Source organism: Paramormyrops kingsleyae, chromosome 19 (assembly GCF_048594095.1).
Source record: "Paramormyrops kingsleyae isolate MSU_618 chromosome 19, PKINGS_0.4, whole genome shotgun sequence".
Taxonomy (NCBI): Eukaryota; Metazoa; Chordata; class Actinopteri; order Osteoglossiformes; family Mormyridae; genus Paramormyrops; species Paramormyrops kingsleyae.
In genome coordinates, this window is record NC_132815.1 from 31,271,469 (window position 1) to 31,289,053 (window position 17,585).

General features: G+C 41.6%; 1 protein-coding gene across 1 annotated transcript; it reads left to right on the top strand.

Annotated features, from left to right (window-relative positions):
- The first annotated feature begins 375 nt into the window (after window positions 1-375).
- Window positions 376-5,141, top strand: LOC140581136 (uncharacterized). The gene is made up of 2 exons (XM_072702966.1): window positions 376-2,984; window positions 3,450-5,141. The coding sequence occupies exon 1, from the start codon at window positions 1,379-1,381 to the stop codon at window positions 2,675-2,677; it is 1,299 nt and encodes a 432-aa protein (XP_072559067.1). The 5' UTR covers window positions 376-1,378; the 3' UTR covers window positions 2,678-2,984; window positions 3,450-5,141.
- Window positions 5,142-17,585: the final 12,444 nt, after the last annotated feature.

The following is a 17,585-nucleotide window of genomic DNA, read 5'->3' on the forward strand; positions in this document are numbered from 1 at the left end:
TACATGCTACTTCCATGTTTAAATGTAACAGATCTGCTTTGCAATTTTATTTTTCTTCCTTGTATTAATTCTGATATAATGACTTGTACAGTGCCAACCAATGTGACGTTTCTATAATTGTGTAGATATTTCACATGAGTGTTTGCAAGGTGTACAGTAGCCTTACTTATACGAGAAAATGAAACCAGACAACACGAATATATAGTTTGATAGTGTTTCGATATGAGATCTACAAAAATACTTAAGAATACACTTTTTTGGTGAAAGAAACATTTTTATTTATTGATTTATTACAATTTATTTTACTCATCCAGAACAGGCACCCACTGTATTAGGATGAATTCGCGGACGATTACGTCAGCCACGTGACATAGAAGTAACTTTACTATAATATTCTGGAAAGTTGTAATAGTTGATTAATTCCGATCGCCTGTGGACTGATCGTCCTGAAATTCAGATTAATCGTCCATGATTCACCCCAAATGTCACTACACTGCACGAACAAGTTATTTACCGATCCCCTGTAAAACCTAATTTTGCCGTAAATAACTTGGGCTCATAAAAGAAGCCAGGATGCTTATCTTGGTTTCGGGAGATAGGGTGGGGGGTCAGTATACAGCACACTATATTGCCTTTAGGGGGGAACAGGGAGGTGTTGCGCAAAGACACCTGGCGCCAGGACGCCCATTGAAGTATGTTATCGCAAGCAGAATCACTCGGACAAAAGGGGGAATTGGAACACCATATATTGCCTGGGGGGAAGGGGTGAGCCTGGCCAGCTTACCCCCTGCCCACACGCAACTCTAAATTTAGTATAAATGAAGGGGGAGAACCCAGTACTGACCGGAGTTCAGCCGTGGGATAGAGCGCGCATCGCCCGGCACTTTCTCGGAACTCACGTGTTGGTCTCCTGCCAGGACTGAAAGGGCTCCCCAGTCCATGTGTGAAGGTGGGTGATGATAGCACGTCCGAGTGTAAATAGCTTTGCAACTGCTTCTGCTTTCCATTGATTGTTGCGAGTAAATTATCGCCGCTTGTGATATTTCGTAACTTTCTATGTTTCCTTGCTTCTTTTATGTATTATTGCTTCTTTTCTATATATATTCAAACCTTTGCACCTAATGTTATTAGCTATAAGATATATATATTTTGATATCCGTTGTAGTACGAGTTATTTTGCATTGCCTTCAATATGATAGCTCAGTATTGGTGTTAATGTGAGATCATTTTGTATTACTTATTAAAGTGTATTTGAGTGAACCTAAGCGTGCCTGTTTGTTCCTTCGAGAGCCCTATATCCCTCTCTCATCCATTTTAAGACATTTTGGCGTAGTCGGCAGGATCTGAGGGGAAAAAGATATAGGACTAAGGAACAAACATGTTTAGGAGAAAGATAGCAGCGCCCGAGCCTGAAGTGCTCCCTGAGTGGGATGAGACGCAGTTTGCTGCGTTAGCCCAGGAGATAAGGAAAGGTGGAGGGCCTGTTGATTCCTGGACTGCTGCGTTGAGAAAAGCCGACCCTGAGCAGGTATTGTCTTGCCTTAAAAAGGTTCCGGTTGTAAAGGATCCTGTGCGTGCTCTACAGAGACGCCTATGGATCGTGTTGGCTGCATACAGAATGCAGTATGAGCGCGCAGACCAGACTGAAAGGGAGAAAGAGGGACAAATGAGAGAATTGACTGAGGCATTAGGTCGGATGACCCTGGCACAGGGTCAGGTGGATATTTTACATCAACGCCTGCAACAAGTAACGGGGGTTGCAGAGCGGGCTGCGATGCAAGTAGCAAAAGCCAATGCTAGGAAAAAACGGACACCATGTCCGCGAAAAATTAGAGCATTTGTTGCTACTGCAACAGCAGCTAATTGGGATCCCGAGCGATGGGATGGCAATATCTGGGACTCAGATGATGAGGATATTGATATTTACAACCCAGATAAAGTCGCGGGTCCTGATCGGGGATCTCTTATGGATCCCCCTCCGTTAACAACTTCTGCACTCCCTATTTCACGGAGAAGGGAAGTGCAAGATCCTTCTGGCCGGAGACCACGGCAGTCTGAGCTACTTGTGGAGGATTTCACACAGAAGGAAATTAGTGACATACGGGAGCGGATGAAGCAGCGACCAGGAGAGCCATTAGATAAATGGTTGGTCAGGCTGTATGATCAGGGTGCGGCACAGATATCCATAGATCATATGGATTGTCATCATTTTTGTGATCTAAGCACCGATGCTGTAGTGCGGTCCCAATGTCGGGAGCACAGGCAGCCACCAATAGATGGGAGAAGCAGTGACACTACTCTCCTAGCCCTTATGGGAACCGGGGTGAATCAGCGATACCCCGATGAAAGCAGCTGGCCGGAAAAATCGGGCCAGTGGCAAACATTGTCAGAAGCGATCGCTAGAATGCGAGAGTTGACTATGAGGGCGGGTGTGTATACCAGGCATGTGGATGTGCTGGATGATTTATCTTTAACAGTACTAACCCGGAATGCTCTCATTAAAACAGCACCCACTCCGTACAAAGCAGCAGTGATGTCAGTGTTGTTGACTGTGGTAGGGGAAAGAATAGGAGATGTGGCGTTCAGATTGAGAGAATTGGGAGATCTAGGAGAGTGGGATAAGTCTAACCATGACGGTGATTACACCTGGGACCCAGGAGTGGGATGGACTATTTAAATTTGGAGGTACGATGACAGCGCGACCGGTATTGGTGGGGAAGGTGAAGATGCAACCTTTCCCCATACCTCTCGCAAACAAAGTAGTGAGATTGAAGCAGCACCGGATTGGAGGAGTGTAAGAAGCATGGGTTTTAAAAAGGAAATAGTATGCAAATGACAAGGGCTATGAGTAAGTGGCGGATGTTGTAGAGAAAGGGGAAGAGATTGTGATATTGACGGTGTTGGTGGAGTCCCCTATATCGTGGGGGGTGAAGAATAGAAACAGCATGTGTGCTGTATGGATGGGACGGCTAAGTATGTCGACGGTAAGCGAAAGTGAAAAGCTGCGGCATGTAATCCATGTATGCAGCAGATGTTGGAAATGACAGGTGAAGGTAAAAGCAGCGAATGGGCTGATTTGTGAGTAATGGTTTTGGAAGCAGGAAGGGATGAGTGATTGCTATGTTTATACTAATTCCTGGTCAGTAGTGAATGGTATGGCTGTTCGGATGCCTGCGTGGAAAAATCAGAATTAGAGAATTAGGACCAAGGAGGTTTGGGGTAAGGAATTATAGGAGCAAATCCGAAAACAAGTAAAAAGAATAAAAACACAGGTTTGTGGGTACAACAACAAGACAACCCACCGAAACCTGCAGAAGTGATAGCTGTGGGACGAAACAACATTGTGGCTGTTATGGAGCCAAGCGCCGAAGGTGGCGACATGTCCCAGCTAATGAATGTTATCTAGGAGAAAACTAATGTGCATGTGAGTTCTTTCCTTATGTGTGAAGGATGACGCAATGGCTCTGGTGATGGGCGTGGCCGACGCTGCTGACGACCTTCGGCTATACTGCAGTCCCAGGGACCGAGTGGGAGCAGACTTCTACTTTCAGGATCGGATGGAAAGACAGCGCGACGGAGCGGCAGCAAGACATCTTCACCTGACCAGCAAACCAATCATGCTTCGTCGTTGAACTGACTCCTGTGAACCCGAACGAGATGTACGTCTGTAGAGGATGCCACAATGGGAAAGAACATTCCCATCCTTGCGTCTGCCGGAGTGCCCCTCAAGTGGGTGTAGGAGTGTGACCTAACTCAGTGGAGGAATCGGACTGAATGCACTATGACTATGTAAAACACCAGAATTCAACTAAATAATGTGTATTAAGTGTTAATCACATTTAATTCTAATGGAAAATATTCTGGAATATTGATTCCAGTATGAGATTACATCTGAAGCCTGAAAAAACTCAGTGTAACGAGACTTTGTGTACTGGCCAATGGTAAATGTATAGTGTAACTACTCCCCAAACTTTATGTAGGTTCCATGTGCTGCCTGTAATAGCTGGACGGGCATATAGGACTTTAAAAGGAAGGGAGAATGACTAGATACCTATACTAACAAAACGTATAATATACGAGATAGAGGATATGTATGCACTACGAATACGTTATGCTATTGGCTGTGTGGAACACCTGTTTATGTATTTATACCCGCAGGTTATATGATCACATTTCTGCACGGGTTATACATTGGTGAATCATGGCCGAGGGACCGAATGTATTAGGATGAATTCGCGGACGATTACGTCACCCACGTGACATATACTATAATATTCTGGAAAGTTGTAATAGTTGATTAATTCCGATCGCCTGTGGACTGATCGTCCTGAAATTCAGATTAATCGTCCATGATTCACCCCAAATGTCACTACACTGCACGAACAAGTTATTTACCGATCCCCTGTAAAACCTAATTTTGCCGTAAATAACTTGGGCTCATAAAAGAAGCCAGGATGCTTATCTTGGTTTCGGGAGATAGGGTGGGGGGTCAGTATACAGCACACTATATTGCCTTTAGGGGGGAACAGGGAGGTGTTGCGCAAAGACACCTGGCGCCAGGACGCCCATTGAAGTATGTTATCGCAAGCAGAATCACTCGGACAAAAGGGGGAATTGGAACACCATATATTGCCTGGGGGGAAGGGGTGAGCCTGGCCAGCTTACCCCCTGCCCACACGCAACTCTAAATTTAGTATAAATGAAGGGGGAGAACCCAGTACTGACCGGAGTTCAGCCGTGGGATAGAGCGCGCATCGCCCGGCACTTTCTCGGAACTCACGTGTTGGTCTCCTGCCAGGACTGAAAGGGCTCCCCAGTCCATGTGTGAAGGTGGGTGATGATAGCACGTCCGAGTGTAAATAGCTTTGCAACTGCTTCTGCTTTCCATTGATTGTTGCGAGTAAATTATCGCCGCTTGTGATATTTCGTAACTTTCTATGTTTCCTTGCTTCTTTTATGTATTATTGCTTCTTTTCTATATATATTCAAACCTTTGCACCTAATGTTATTAGCTATAAGATATATATATTTTGATATCCGTTGTAGTACGAGTTATTTTGCATTGCCTTCAATATGATAGCTCAGTATTGGTGTTAATGTGAGATCATTTTGTATTACTTATTAAAGTGTATTTGAGTGAACCTAAGCGTGCCTGTTTGTTCCTTCGAGAGCCCTATATCCCTCTCTCATCCATTTTAAGACACCCACAAACTGTGACGTTCATGGTACAGTAGCTGGACGTCCAAATGCAAATTATACGCGACTAGAGAACGCTCAACAAATGATATATAGAACATTTTCAAATTTTTTTTTTCAAAAAAACCAACAATAAAATAATTGTTAAACATTAACAACAATAAGGATTTCGGACAATCGTATTGTACTCTGTAATACGGATGACAAAATTGCACTGGCTGAACGCGCAGCTGCTGCGCCTTGCTGAGCTCCTCGAACACTCATTTGTTTACGTTCAGCGTATACTCCACCCCCGCAGCCGACGGCAGATCGCGCTCCACGTCACGTCAGCTGCAGACACACCTGGAACGCACCCCGTGATTAGGTAACGTCGTATGGGTTTCTTTCTATGCCACGTGATCTGTCTACGCGGTGTGCGTCTTTTGCGACACGTCTGTTTATAAACACGGAATCCGCTGTTTGTAAACGGTCCGCATTTTACCCTTACCCTGCAATAACGTTGCTCCTATCAATTGTAGCGCCACCAAAATTACTATATACTTTTGCAATTTAATTATGGTAGGACTGCACCACTTAGGTTGGGAAAATGTGGCTTAGTTTATTGTTAACAGTGTTGCCAACTATTTTCAATGGAAAGTAGCTAAAGTCTGCTCGAAAAGTTGCCAAATGTCGCTAGATGACGTCATGCGTATAATTGCATATTGATGACGTATTACGTCGTATTTGCATTCTGCGTGTTTTCCCTAATCCTTCCTCATGTGTCCAATATAAAACTATCAATTACTTTACATATTTTCTTTCAGACAACATTTATATTATACGTATATATGTTTTTTTATGTGTATATGAGTTTAATAAGTTTAATTAAGTTGTGTATGAGTAAGTAGAATCACGTACAGTCAATCAGATGTAGCTCAGTAAACGATCTCAGACGAGTTCAGAAACTGGAATGAACTTAAGCTCTGTAACAGTGAGTAATATAAGTGCATCAGAAGAAAAAATAAATAAATAAGAAAAAATAAGAAGAAACGGTCAAATTAAATAGTTTTATTTCAAGCAAAGGAGAAGCAGGTAAAGTGATTGGTCCGTGGCAACACCGTTTGCTCATTCACATCTATGTCAGCTGCCGTGCGGTCACGGGAATATGGAGAAGGGTCCAGCTGCAGACGCCTGTAGAGTGGAGCTCCACCGGAAATACGTCACCTCCACAGGAAATACGTGACTTTAAGGGGCGTAAAGTGGAGCTCCACAGGAAACACGTGACCAAACTGTGTGTTACAGCGGAATTTCAGTTGTACAATTCTCAAAAAGTATGTTTTTGTTCATTTATACGCTAGAGAAATTTATATATATATATATATATATATATATAATCTGGTCTGATCTAGTTTGTGGAATATATATATATTGGTCATAAGATGAGCAGTTATAAACATGCCATACATACGCAATTGCTATATTATGTTACTTTCCATACACATTACTAATATATATATTGGTCTTGCCTTAACTGTTATAAACATATACTATATACGATTGCTGGAACAGCGCAAATGCGTACGTATTTTATGTGCATTTGCGCTGATATGACAAGAAATTATTGTGCATTTTAACCTGTACATGCTAATTCGTACTTCATTTGCGGTATATAGGTTGAAATGCACGGTATTTTCTTGTCATATCAGCGCAAATACACATAAAATACGTACGCGTTTACACTGTCACAGCAATCGATTGCCGCACGTATCGCTTTTAAAGGTGAATGCGTACTTGCGTACCAGTTATATGCAGCCCTGTATGTGTTGTATAAATGATGATCAACATGTAACAATTATATTCAATCAACTGCTAAATTTATTTAGACAGCAACAACAAACAGAATGAAATTTAAAAAAAAATCAATCAACACACTCATGTGCCAGTAATTTAATCTTTCTCATAACAGACAGCATTAACCCGGAGGTCCCGCTGGTCAACACAGGCATGTAAAAATAATTCCATGTCACGTGTTTCCTGTGGAGCTCCACTCTACAGGCGTCTGCAGCTGGACACTCTTGCTGCTCCTTTCAGCCGGAGCTAGCGCTCACTGATCAGAGCAGACACAGGGAGATGAGTAACTGTACTGGGAAAGCAAGACCTCGTGCTTACAGGACAGTACTGGCGACATTTGGAAAGTTGCTAAGGTTTGTCCAAAAGTCGCTAGATTTGTCGCTAGGCGCTTTTTTGAAAAAAAGTCGTCAAGGGGGTCTGAAAAGTCGCTAAATCTAGCGACAAAGTCGCTAAGTTGGCAACACTGATTGTTAAAGGGATTTTATTGGCAATAAAATCAACTTTCCCCTCGCGAAACCGCTTGATTGACACAAAAGGCAAGCAATAATTAGGCACTTCCTGTGCAGCGCGTACCTACCCTTTCCGTATGATTCTCCACTTGTAAACTTGTTTTGAGGACTGGTAAAAGTGTTTCTCATCTCGTAAATTTGTTTCGTCGCATGTATATTTATTTTGGAACTTGTAAATTTGTTTCCGCGCTTGTAAATTTGTTTGGGCACTTGTAAGTGTGTTCGTTTTTGCTTGGCTTTGTTAATTTGTCTTGACTTTTGTAATTTTGTTTTCTGAAAAGTTAATTTGATTTGCACTTGCGCACTTTTAGTGCGCGATTTTAGGGCGTAGTGCGTTCACACTGACAACTAAGCCAAAATTAAGTGCACTGAAAGTACCCGGATGGTGCACTGAAAACGGCCAGAAAACGCAGTGCAGAACGATGGACACTACTCGCACTAAACGGACGCCATTTTGACTACGTAGCGGAAGGGGAGGGACTTTCGGCAAGTTTAAATAATGGCGGACAACACAGACACGCAAGCTCATTCGGAGGCAACTGCGTCATATAAATGTAACATTAATAAAATTATTTTACTGATGTATACTTCGGTGTGTAGCCTGTCACTCTCTGACGACAGTTCTAGATCATTTTGAGTTTGTGATTATATCGGCTTAGAAGAGTTCGCACACGTAAATGTTAGCAGTTTTTTAGCCGGTTAGGCGGTCGTAGATAAGTTATATACACGCAAATAAAACCACAAGGAAATTCATTGTAAATAAAAAACGGCAAATATTTTGGGGCGCTGGAGAATCGCGATCAAATGCTAGTCCGTCACTTCCGGTAAGTGCAAAACGTTAGTGTTCCATTTATGACAGCACTTACCCATGGTAGTGTGCACTACAGGAGGAAGTGCGCAGTGCGCACTACGCCCTACATCTCAGTGCACTGAGGCAAGTGCGCGATTTCGGACACACCCACAGTTTGAGCGGTTCTAAGAGATGCGCTTTTTAATGCCTTTAATTGTTAAATATTTGTTAAAAAGACAAACAGACATAAAGGGTTACCAATAGCATTGATTTATTAAAAAAAAAAAAAAAAAAGTCCCCAAAAAAAAGGGCACTTCCGAGTGTAATTACAAAAAGGGCATGTGTTCTGCACAGGTTGAGCCCTACTTGTGCACGTGCCTGATTGACTATATACTGCTGTGAGACTCACTATTTTGGGGAGGTAGATGACATTGCCAATAAGACGTATTCATTCATTCATTTATTCATTCATTAAACAAAGGTCCCGGAAACGATGTGCTGGATTGTTACAACTCACTTTAACACCTGACTATGAGGATATAAAGAAACATTTATTATATTTATTCATATTTACAACATTAAATATGACAATTCTTTTCAGTAAATAACCAGTGCATGTAGGTTTGTGCAGTGTGGTTCTTTTGTACACATTGGAGGTCTGTATTTTAAAACTATATTACTTTTGTAATTAACAGTTGCCTTTTATGTTATTATGTTATTACAGTCCCCATGGATACTAGACTATATGCGCTTGCTGGCATTGGAGCTCTGTTTGTGCTGGTATTGGTGATCATAGGATGCATCATCCAAGTCAGAGCCAAGAGGAAAGGTATGAGGGGGAAATGGGAACAGGGCAGGACCTCCAGGCAAAATGAAATTTCACAGTAACATATGGGTGGGTCTAGCTGAACACGTCTCTGTCTTGTATCCCATAAAGCTATGACTCATAGAGCAGTGATTGTTTGATCAGACATTCTTACATCTCCCCTGGCAGTGAAAAGAGAAAACACAGTGTACGCTGAAGCCAACAAGCCTCATGTCAGAGAAAGGAGGACACATGTGAGGAGTAAATAATGTACTTCTGGATTTTAGCATTCAGTATTTAGAGAACTGAGAATGACAATGATATTTAAAAATTGTAAGGGCTTCGTTATTCCAATGCAAAGGGAACATACTCCCTAACCCAAACTCATATACAGACGCTCTTCAACTTACGAACTTTCAGACATACGAATGAAGAGGACTTTAAATCCAAATTGCATTATTATTTTTACGTGTGTACTTGTCTGTCCTTGTGAGTGTTACCGACAGCTGCGGGCGCGAGTGGCGTTTCTGTTTGCGTCCTTCGCATCAAACACCCGCGGGTAATATTATCGAACATCGGTAACATTAACTCTAAAAGGTCAGTTGCTCCGGAGCTTTGCTCGGTCGCCGGTCGGGGCCGGGAGGACATTTTCCACTTTTTTTCCCGCTCCGGCAGTAGCCTGCTTTGAGAGGGTTTTTGTGGTTTTTTGGCCTCCCTAGAGCAACTTCGCTTTAGTTTAAGCTAAACGTGGTTCAGCAGGAAGTTAATCTCGGGTAAGTAATTGTAAATTTGGTTATTTTAAAAGTTAAATTTAAAGGTTGTTATCGCTGACGCTGCCGGATAATTTATAATAAAGTACCGATTTAACGCAAGTGTTAATTTAGTGTTTTAGTGTACTCGGCACTTTGTTTTAACTATACGTTAATTAGATCAACTAAAAGTTTATATATTCTCTATTAATATACTGGGCTGGGAGTAAAGGACGGGAACATAGTGAGTTAGGTAATTATGGGGCCAGCTCAGTGTTGTGTTTGCAAGATGTTTGCCCTTCTGGATGCTTGCGTCCAGTCGGACTTCGTCTGCGAGCGATGTGGGTTAGTTGACTCACTCATGGTCCAGGTTCGTGACCTAGAGGAGCGGCTGGCTCTCATCCAGCATAGCAATGAGTTAAAGGAGAGAGTTAATACGCCTTCTAGGGAGACTATGTGTACGTCACAAGCGGGGAGGGGGGAGAATGATGAACAGGTAGGTCGAGAGAGCTGGGTGAACGTAGGTCGTAGAGGTAGAAAAGGACGTACACAGTTCACAGAGGCGGCATCACCTGAAGTAACGGTTTCTAACCGCTTTCAGGTGCTTCCAGCTTTAGAGCCGGAAGAGACTGGGGAGGCAGGTGGGCCCTTGGGCACCAAGGAGCCACCTAACCCTAGTAGGAGGGAGGTTGTGGTAGTTGGGGATTCAATTATAAGAGGTGTAGATAGTTATGTGTGCACCCGTGATAGAGGGTCCCGTACGGTGTCTTGCCTGCCTGGTGCCCAGGTAGGGGACCTTCCAGATCGAGTGGACAGGCTTTTGGCCCCAGCCGGGGTGGATCCAGTGGTCGTGGTGCATGTTGGCACCAATGACATAGGAAAGGGCAGAAGGGCTGTTCTGCAAGATAAATTTATAGAAGTCGCGGATAAGCTTAGAAGCAGAACATCCACGGTGGTATTCTCTGGAATACTTCCCGTGCCACGTGCAAGTCAGGCAAAATTAGCTGAGTTAAGGGGATTAAATGCGTGGCTAAAATGGTGGTGTAGGAAAGAGGGGTTCAGGTTTATGGGGCACTGGAAGACCTTCTGGAACAGGTGGGACCTGTTCAAGCCGGACGGGTTGCATCTGAACCATAGGGGAACCAGTGTATTGGGGAGGCGTATGTGCAGAATAGTTGAGGAATGTTTAAACTAGGGACTGGGGGGGCAGGGAGGTCAGTTAAGAATTTATGTGGGGAGAGACGGAAAGCCCAAATAAAAATTAAAAGTAGACACTGTAAAAGGCCTACCATTAGTGGTCTGTATTTGAATGCTAGGAGTATTAGAAACAAAATTAATGACTTAGAGGCTTTAATTTCTTCAGACAATTATGACATTATAGGAATAACTGAAACATGGATGAGTGACAATGATGGTGATGAATATAATATGGATGGTTATACGTTGTTCCGTAGAGACCGGATAGGCAAGAAGGGAGGTGGTGTTGCAGTATACGTAAAAGAAAACTTGCAGGCAAGGGATCTCACTGATAAAAATAAAAATTCAGAAGCTGTATGGATCAAACTTGATGCTAAAGATTCAAATGGCCTAATTGTCGGGGTTTGTTATAGGGCACCTAATGTAGCTGTAGAGGAAAGCAGAATATTATATGATGATATCAGGATTATGAGTAATAAAAATGATGTGGTGGTTATGGGTGATTTTAATTTACCTGGGATACAGTGGGACACAGTCTCTGGCTCTTCTGTAAATGAACTTGAGATGGTGGAATTAGTACAGGATTGTTTTTTTACTCAGTTTGTTAATACTCCTACCAGGGGAGAAGCCCTTCTTGATCTCGTTTTTTGTAATAACCAGGATAGGATTGGAAAATTAGAGGTTTTAGACCCATTGTACGGTAGTGATCATAACATGGTTAAATTCGAGGTTAATTTTAGTGTCCAAAGAGCAAAGTCTAAATTAAAAGTATACAATGTTAGGAAGGCTAACTTTAATGGTATGAGACGGAAATTAGAAACTGTAAACTGGACAGAGTTAAATAGCAAAACAGTAGAAGAGGCATGGGAATTTTTCAAAAGCACATTGTTGCAAGTGCAAGAGGACTTCATACCTGTTTCCAGCAAAACTAAATCTAGGAAACGACAACCAAGGTGGTTTACTAAGGAAATTAAGAATAAAGTCAGGAGGAAAAGGGCTCTGTTCCACAACTGGAAAATAACTAATGATTTCAAAATCAAGCAGGAGTATCTAAGTCTACAGGCAGAGTTAAAAAATGACATTAGGCTATCAAAGAGGGATGTAGAAAGAAAAATTGCATTGGAGGCTAAGCATGACAGTAAAGGTTTCTTCCAATATTTTAACTCCAAGAGAGCACTAAAAGCTGAAATCACTAATTTACAGGATAGTAAGGGCCTTATAATTGATAACGAAATTGATATGGTAAATGAGTTTAATGATTATTTTTCAAGGGTGTTCACAATAGAGAACACAAGTAACTTACCACCAATTAATACGAATACAGCATCGTCTATGACCAATATATGTATAACTGAGGTTGATGTGATACTAAGCCTAGCTAAACTCAAAATAAATAAATCACAGGGGCCTGATGGCATCTTACCTTTAGTCTTGAAAGAGATGAGGGATATTATTAGCCAACCTTTGACTTTAATATTCCAGAAATCGTTATCTGCGGGTGTGGTACCATCAGATTGGAAGCATGCTAATATAACACCCATATTCAAAAAAGGGGATAGAAGTAATCCGGCAAACTATAGGCCAATCAGTTTAACTAGCATTACTGGAAAAATAATGGAAGCTATAATTCAAGTGAAAATGGTAGATTACCTAGATGCAAATAACATTATAAAGGATAGCCAACATGGATTTAGGAGAGGTAGATCCTGCTTAACGAATCTGCTTGAGTTCTTTGAGGAAGCTACAAGTGAAATTGATCACAAAAAGGCCTATGATGTGATTTACTTAGATTTCCAGAAAGCCTTTGATGTTGTCCCCCACAAACGGCTCTTGTTAAAGCTTAAAGCTGCAGGAATTTTAGGAACTGTGGCAGCTTGGATCAAAAACTGGCTAACTGATAGGAAGCAGCGAGTAGTTATTAGAGGCACTATGTCACAGTGGGCCTCCGTTTATAGTGGGGTACCGCAGGGTTCAATTTTAGGACCACTATTGTTCCTAATTTACATTAATGATATTGACACGAATACATACAGTAAACTGGTTAAATTTGCAGACGACACTAAGGTGGGCGGGGTAGCAGATACTAATCTAGCAGCAGAGAGGCTCCAACGGGATCTGGATTTAATTAGCGAATGGGCTGATACTTGGCAGATGAAATTTAACACAGATAAATGTAAGGTAATCCATGCAGGGAGCAGAAATATACAGTACAGATATTTTATGGGTTCCACTGAAATAAAGGTAGCTGATTACGAGAAAGATCTCGGTATGTATGTTGATGCTTCCATGTCCCACTCTCGCCAATGTGGGGAAGCAATAAAAAAGGCGAACAGAATGTTGGGTTATATCTCTAGATGTGTGGAGTTTAAGTCAAGGGAGGTGATGTTACACTTATATAATTCCTTGGTAAGACCCCACCTAGAATACTGTGTGCAGGTTTGGTCACCATACCTCAAGAAGGACATTGCTGCCTTAGAAAAGGTGCAACGAAGAGCTACGAGAATGATTCCTGGTCTTAGAGGAATGTCTTACGAGGAGAGGTTAGCGGAACTGAATCTGTTCAGCCTTGAGCAAAGGAGACTAAGGGGGGATATGATTCAGGTCTATAAGATTCTAACGGGTCTGGATGCCGTTCAGCCAAATGACTATTTCAATATTAGTCTAAATACTAGAACTCGTGGCCATAAGTGGAAATTAGCGGGAGAACATTTTAAAACAAATTTGAGGAAGCACTTCTTTACACAGCGTGTAGTCAGAGTATGGAATAGTCTTCCTGCTATTGTAGTGGAAGCTAAAACCATGGGTTCCTTTAAATCAGAGCTAGATAAGATTTTAACAACTCTGAGCTATTAGCTAAGTTCTCCCCAAACGAGCTTGATGGGCCGAATGGCCTCCTCTCGTTTGTAAATTTCTTATGTTCTTATGTTCTTATATTTGTTGGGATCCTGTTTCCTGTCCGCAACATCAGATTTTGTTCTGCGCGCCAATTCCGCAGCATAGCGTGCTTACTCCCAGTATCCCAGTGCTTTGTACTTGCATATACCCAGGGATTGACAACTGGTACGCAAGTACGCATTCACCTTTAAGCGCAAATACATATAAAATACGTACGTATTCATACTGTTACAACAATTGCAACGCGCACACAGATGCAAATATTACAATCTGCAAAGCAATATGGTTTAAATACCACAATAAAGTGACGGCTGAACTATAAATATAAACATCAATGACCCATCTCACAATACGTGACCAATGAATGATGATACACGACATCCATGCCCTGAATCACGGTCTGCCGCAAAATGTGAATACATGCGCAGTATTGGGCCTGGTCCATGATTGGTAGCGCCATGTTGGAAATGACACAGCTTCAGACCAAAACAATCGGCTGCACAAGATCCAGATAGATCATTGTTTGTCCCGCCTACTGACTTTGATGGGTCACACTGACAGATAAAATTAATTCATGATGTGGTGAAAGTGCCAAAATTAAATAAATAGTGAAATAATTGTAAATGACACATGTAATTAATTAATAATGATTTTATTTCTAATGGTAGATAATAATTCATGGCACATTTAATTAACGATATTTTTATTTCCCATTTTAAATAATTCATGACACATTTAAGTAATAATTTATCTTTATATTTCCCATTTTAAACAATTCATGGCATATTTAATTAATTAATTATTGGTGTATTTATTTATTTAATTTTGGCACTCTTAGCCCTCCATATTTGTGATGGTGGTGTACCTTTTTGTGGGTTCTTTATATGCAGGACATTTGCTGTAGAAAGACAGCACCAACTGGAGATGTATCCACATGTTATGAAGCTTTGAGAAGCACACTGGTAAGTGAAAAACAATATGCACAGATCTCCTCATTTATCCATTGATCAAACACTAAACTAATTTGAAATATGCATAAAAAAGAAATATGAATATGAAGGTCTCATGTTTTTCTCAGGTTTGCACAATTTTGTGATCTAGATTTATTCACTTGAAACCTAATATCTCAAAGATTGACCAGACATTTTCTATCACTGCACCTCACTGCTTTTGTGTAATTCAGAACAAAGTCTCTAATCACCTGTTTCCGCTTCTCTGAGACAGATCGTCCCTTCCGGAAATTCAACGATATATGAAACTGTGAAATTTGTTCAGGGCGCCCCACCAGTTGCAGTAACCCAGCGTCTTTAGAAAAGGTCTTTCCCCTGACAGTCAGCCCTATATTTACATTCTCTTCCTTTGATGACCCTTTTGCCAGCAAGGCCTTTATATTCACTCATGGCAGTTTTACAAGATTCGAACCAACAACCTCTAAGAGCTCTCATTGCCTGCTGTTTCAGCTGCTTTCTGCTATATAAATGTATCAACACCGGGATTTTTTGCGGCTGCTGAATTGCGTACCGAGCTTTTCAGGCACAAGTGATACATTAAACAAATTTAAAGGGAGGAACCCAGACTGTGAGTTCTTTTGAAATAGGAACAGAGTTCAGTACAAGACATTTTTAAATCGGATCGTCTAGACTTTCACAAACACCCTATTGTGTTTCAAAATCAGTGTAATATTTTTTTTCTTGAAAAAGGTCATTACTGGGCATTTTAACCATTTCTGTTTGCCACTATATGGCCATTGGTATAAGACACTGCTCAAAAAAATTAAAGAAACACTTTGAAAACACATCAGATCTCAATGGGGGAAAAAATCATACTGGAAATCTATGCTGATATGGACTGAGTAATGTGTTAGGAATGAAAGGATGCCACATTGTTTGATGGAAATGAAAATTATCAACCTACAGAGGACTGAATTTAAAGACACCCCAAAAATCAAAGTGAAAAAATGATGCAGCAGGCCGAAATTTCATTGCAGCAACTGAAAAATTGTACTCAGTAGTTTGTGTGGTCCCCACATGCTTGTATGCATACCTGACATTGTCAGGGCATTCTCCTAATGAGACAACAGATGGTGTCCTGGGGGATTTCCATCCAGATCTGGACCAGGGCATCATTGAGCTCCTGGAGAGTCTGAGGTGCAACCTGGCGGCATCAGATGGACCAAAACATAATGTCCCAGAGGTGTCCTATTGGATTTAGGTCAGGCGAGCGTGGGGGGCAGTCAATGGTATCAATTCCTTAATGCTCTAAGAACTGCCTGCATACTCTCGCCACATGAAGCTGGGCATTGCCGTTCACCAGGACGAACCCAGGACCCACCGAACCAGCATAGGATCTGACAATGGGTCCAAGGATTTCATCCCAATACCTAATGGCAGTCAAGGTACCGTTGTCTAGCCTGTAGAGGTCTGTGTGTCCCTCCATGGATATGCCTCCCCAGACCATCACTGACCCACCACCAAACTGGTCATGCTGAACAATGTTACAAGTAGCATAATGTTCTCCACGGCATCTCCAGACCCTTTCATGTCTGTCACGTGCTCAGGGTGAACCTGCTCCCATCTGTGAAAAGCACAGGGCGCTAGTGGTGGACCTGCCAATTCTGGTATTCTATAGCAAATGCCAATCAAGCTCCACGGTCCTGGGCAGTGAGAACAGGGCCCACTAGAGGACATTGGGTCCTCAGGCCACCTCATGAAGTCTGTTTCTGATTGTATGGTCAGATACATGCACACCAGTGGCCTGCTGGAGGTAATTTTGTAGGGCTCTGGCAGTGCTCATCCTGTTCCTCCTTGCACACAGGAACACATTTTCCTATAATGGTAGGTCGAACTCTTATAGGGGAAGCGCAGGTTTCATGAAATGAACTCAGAATGTCAAGTTATAATGAAATCTTCATTTTGTGTTAGTTTGTCATGAGTTCTTCACGAAAACACGTTTTCCTATAATGGTAGGTCGAACTCTTATAGGGGAAGCGCAGGTTTCATGAAATGAACTCAGAATTTCAAGTTATAATGAAATCTTCATTTTGTGTTAGTTTGTCATGATTTCTTAACGAAAACACGTTTTCCTATAATGGTAGGTCGAACTCTTATAGGGGAAGCGCAGGTTTCATGAAATGAACTCAGAATGTCAAGTTATAATGAAATCTTCATTTTGTGTTAGTTTGTCATGATTTCTTCACGTAAACACATTTTCCAATAATGGTAGGTCGAACTCTTATAGGGGAATCGCAGGTTTCATGAAATGAACTCAGAATGTCAAGTTATAATGAAATCTTCATTTTGTGTTAGTTTGTCATGATTTCTTCACGTAAACACATTTTCCAATAATGGTAGGTCGAACTCTTATATGGGAAGCGCAGGTTTCATGAAATGAACTCAGAATTTCAAGTTATAATGAAATCTTCATTTTGTGTTAGTTTGTCATGATTTCTTCACGAAAACACGTTTTCCTATAATGGTAGGTCGAACTCTTATAGGGGAAGCGCAGGTTTCATGAAATGAACTCAGAATGTCAAGTTATAATGAAATCTTCATTTTGTGTTAGTTTGTCATGAGTTCTTCACGAAAACACGTTTTCCTATAATGGTAGGTCGAACT

What these genes read in the sequence shown, in the direction of transcription:
- LOC140581136 (XM_072702966.1), top strand. Translation starts at nt 1,379, where the DNA reads ATGTTTAGGAGAAAGATAGCAGCGCCCGAGCCTGAAGTGCTCCCTGAG.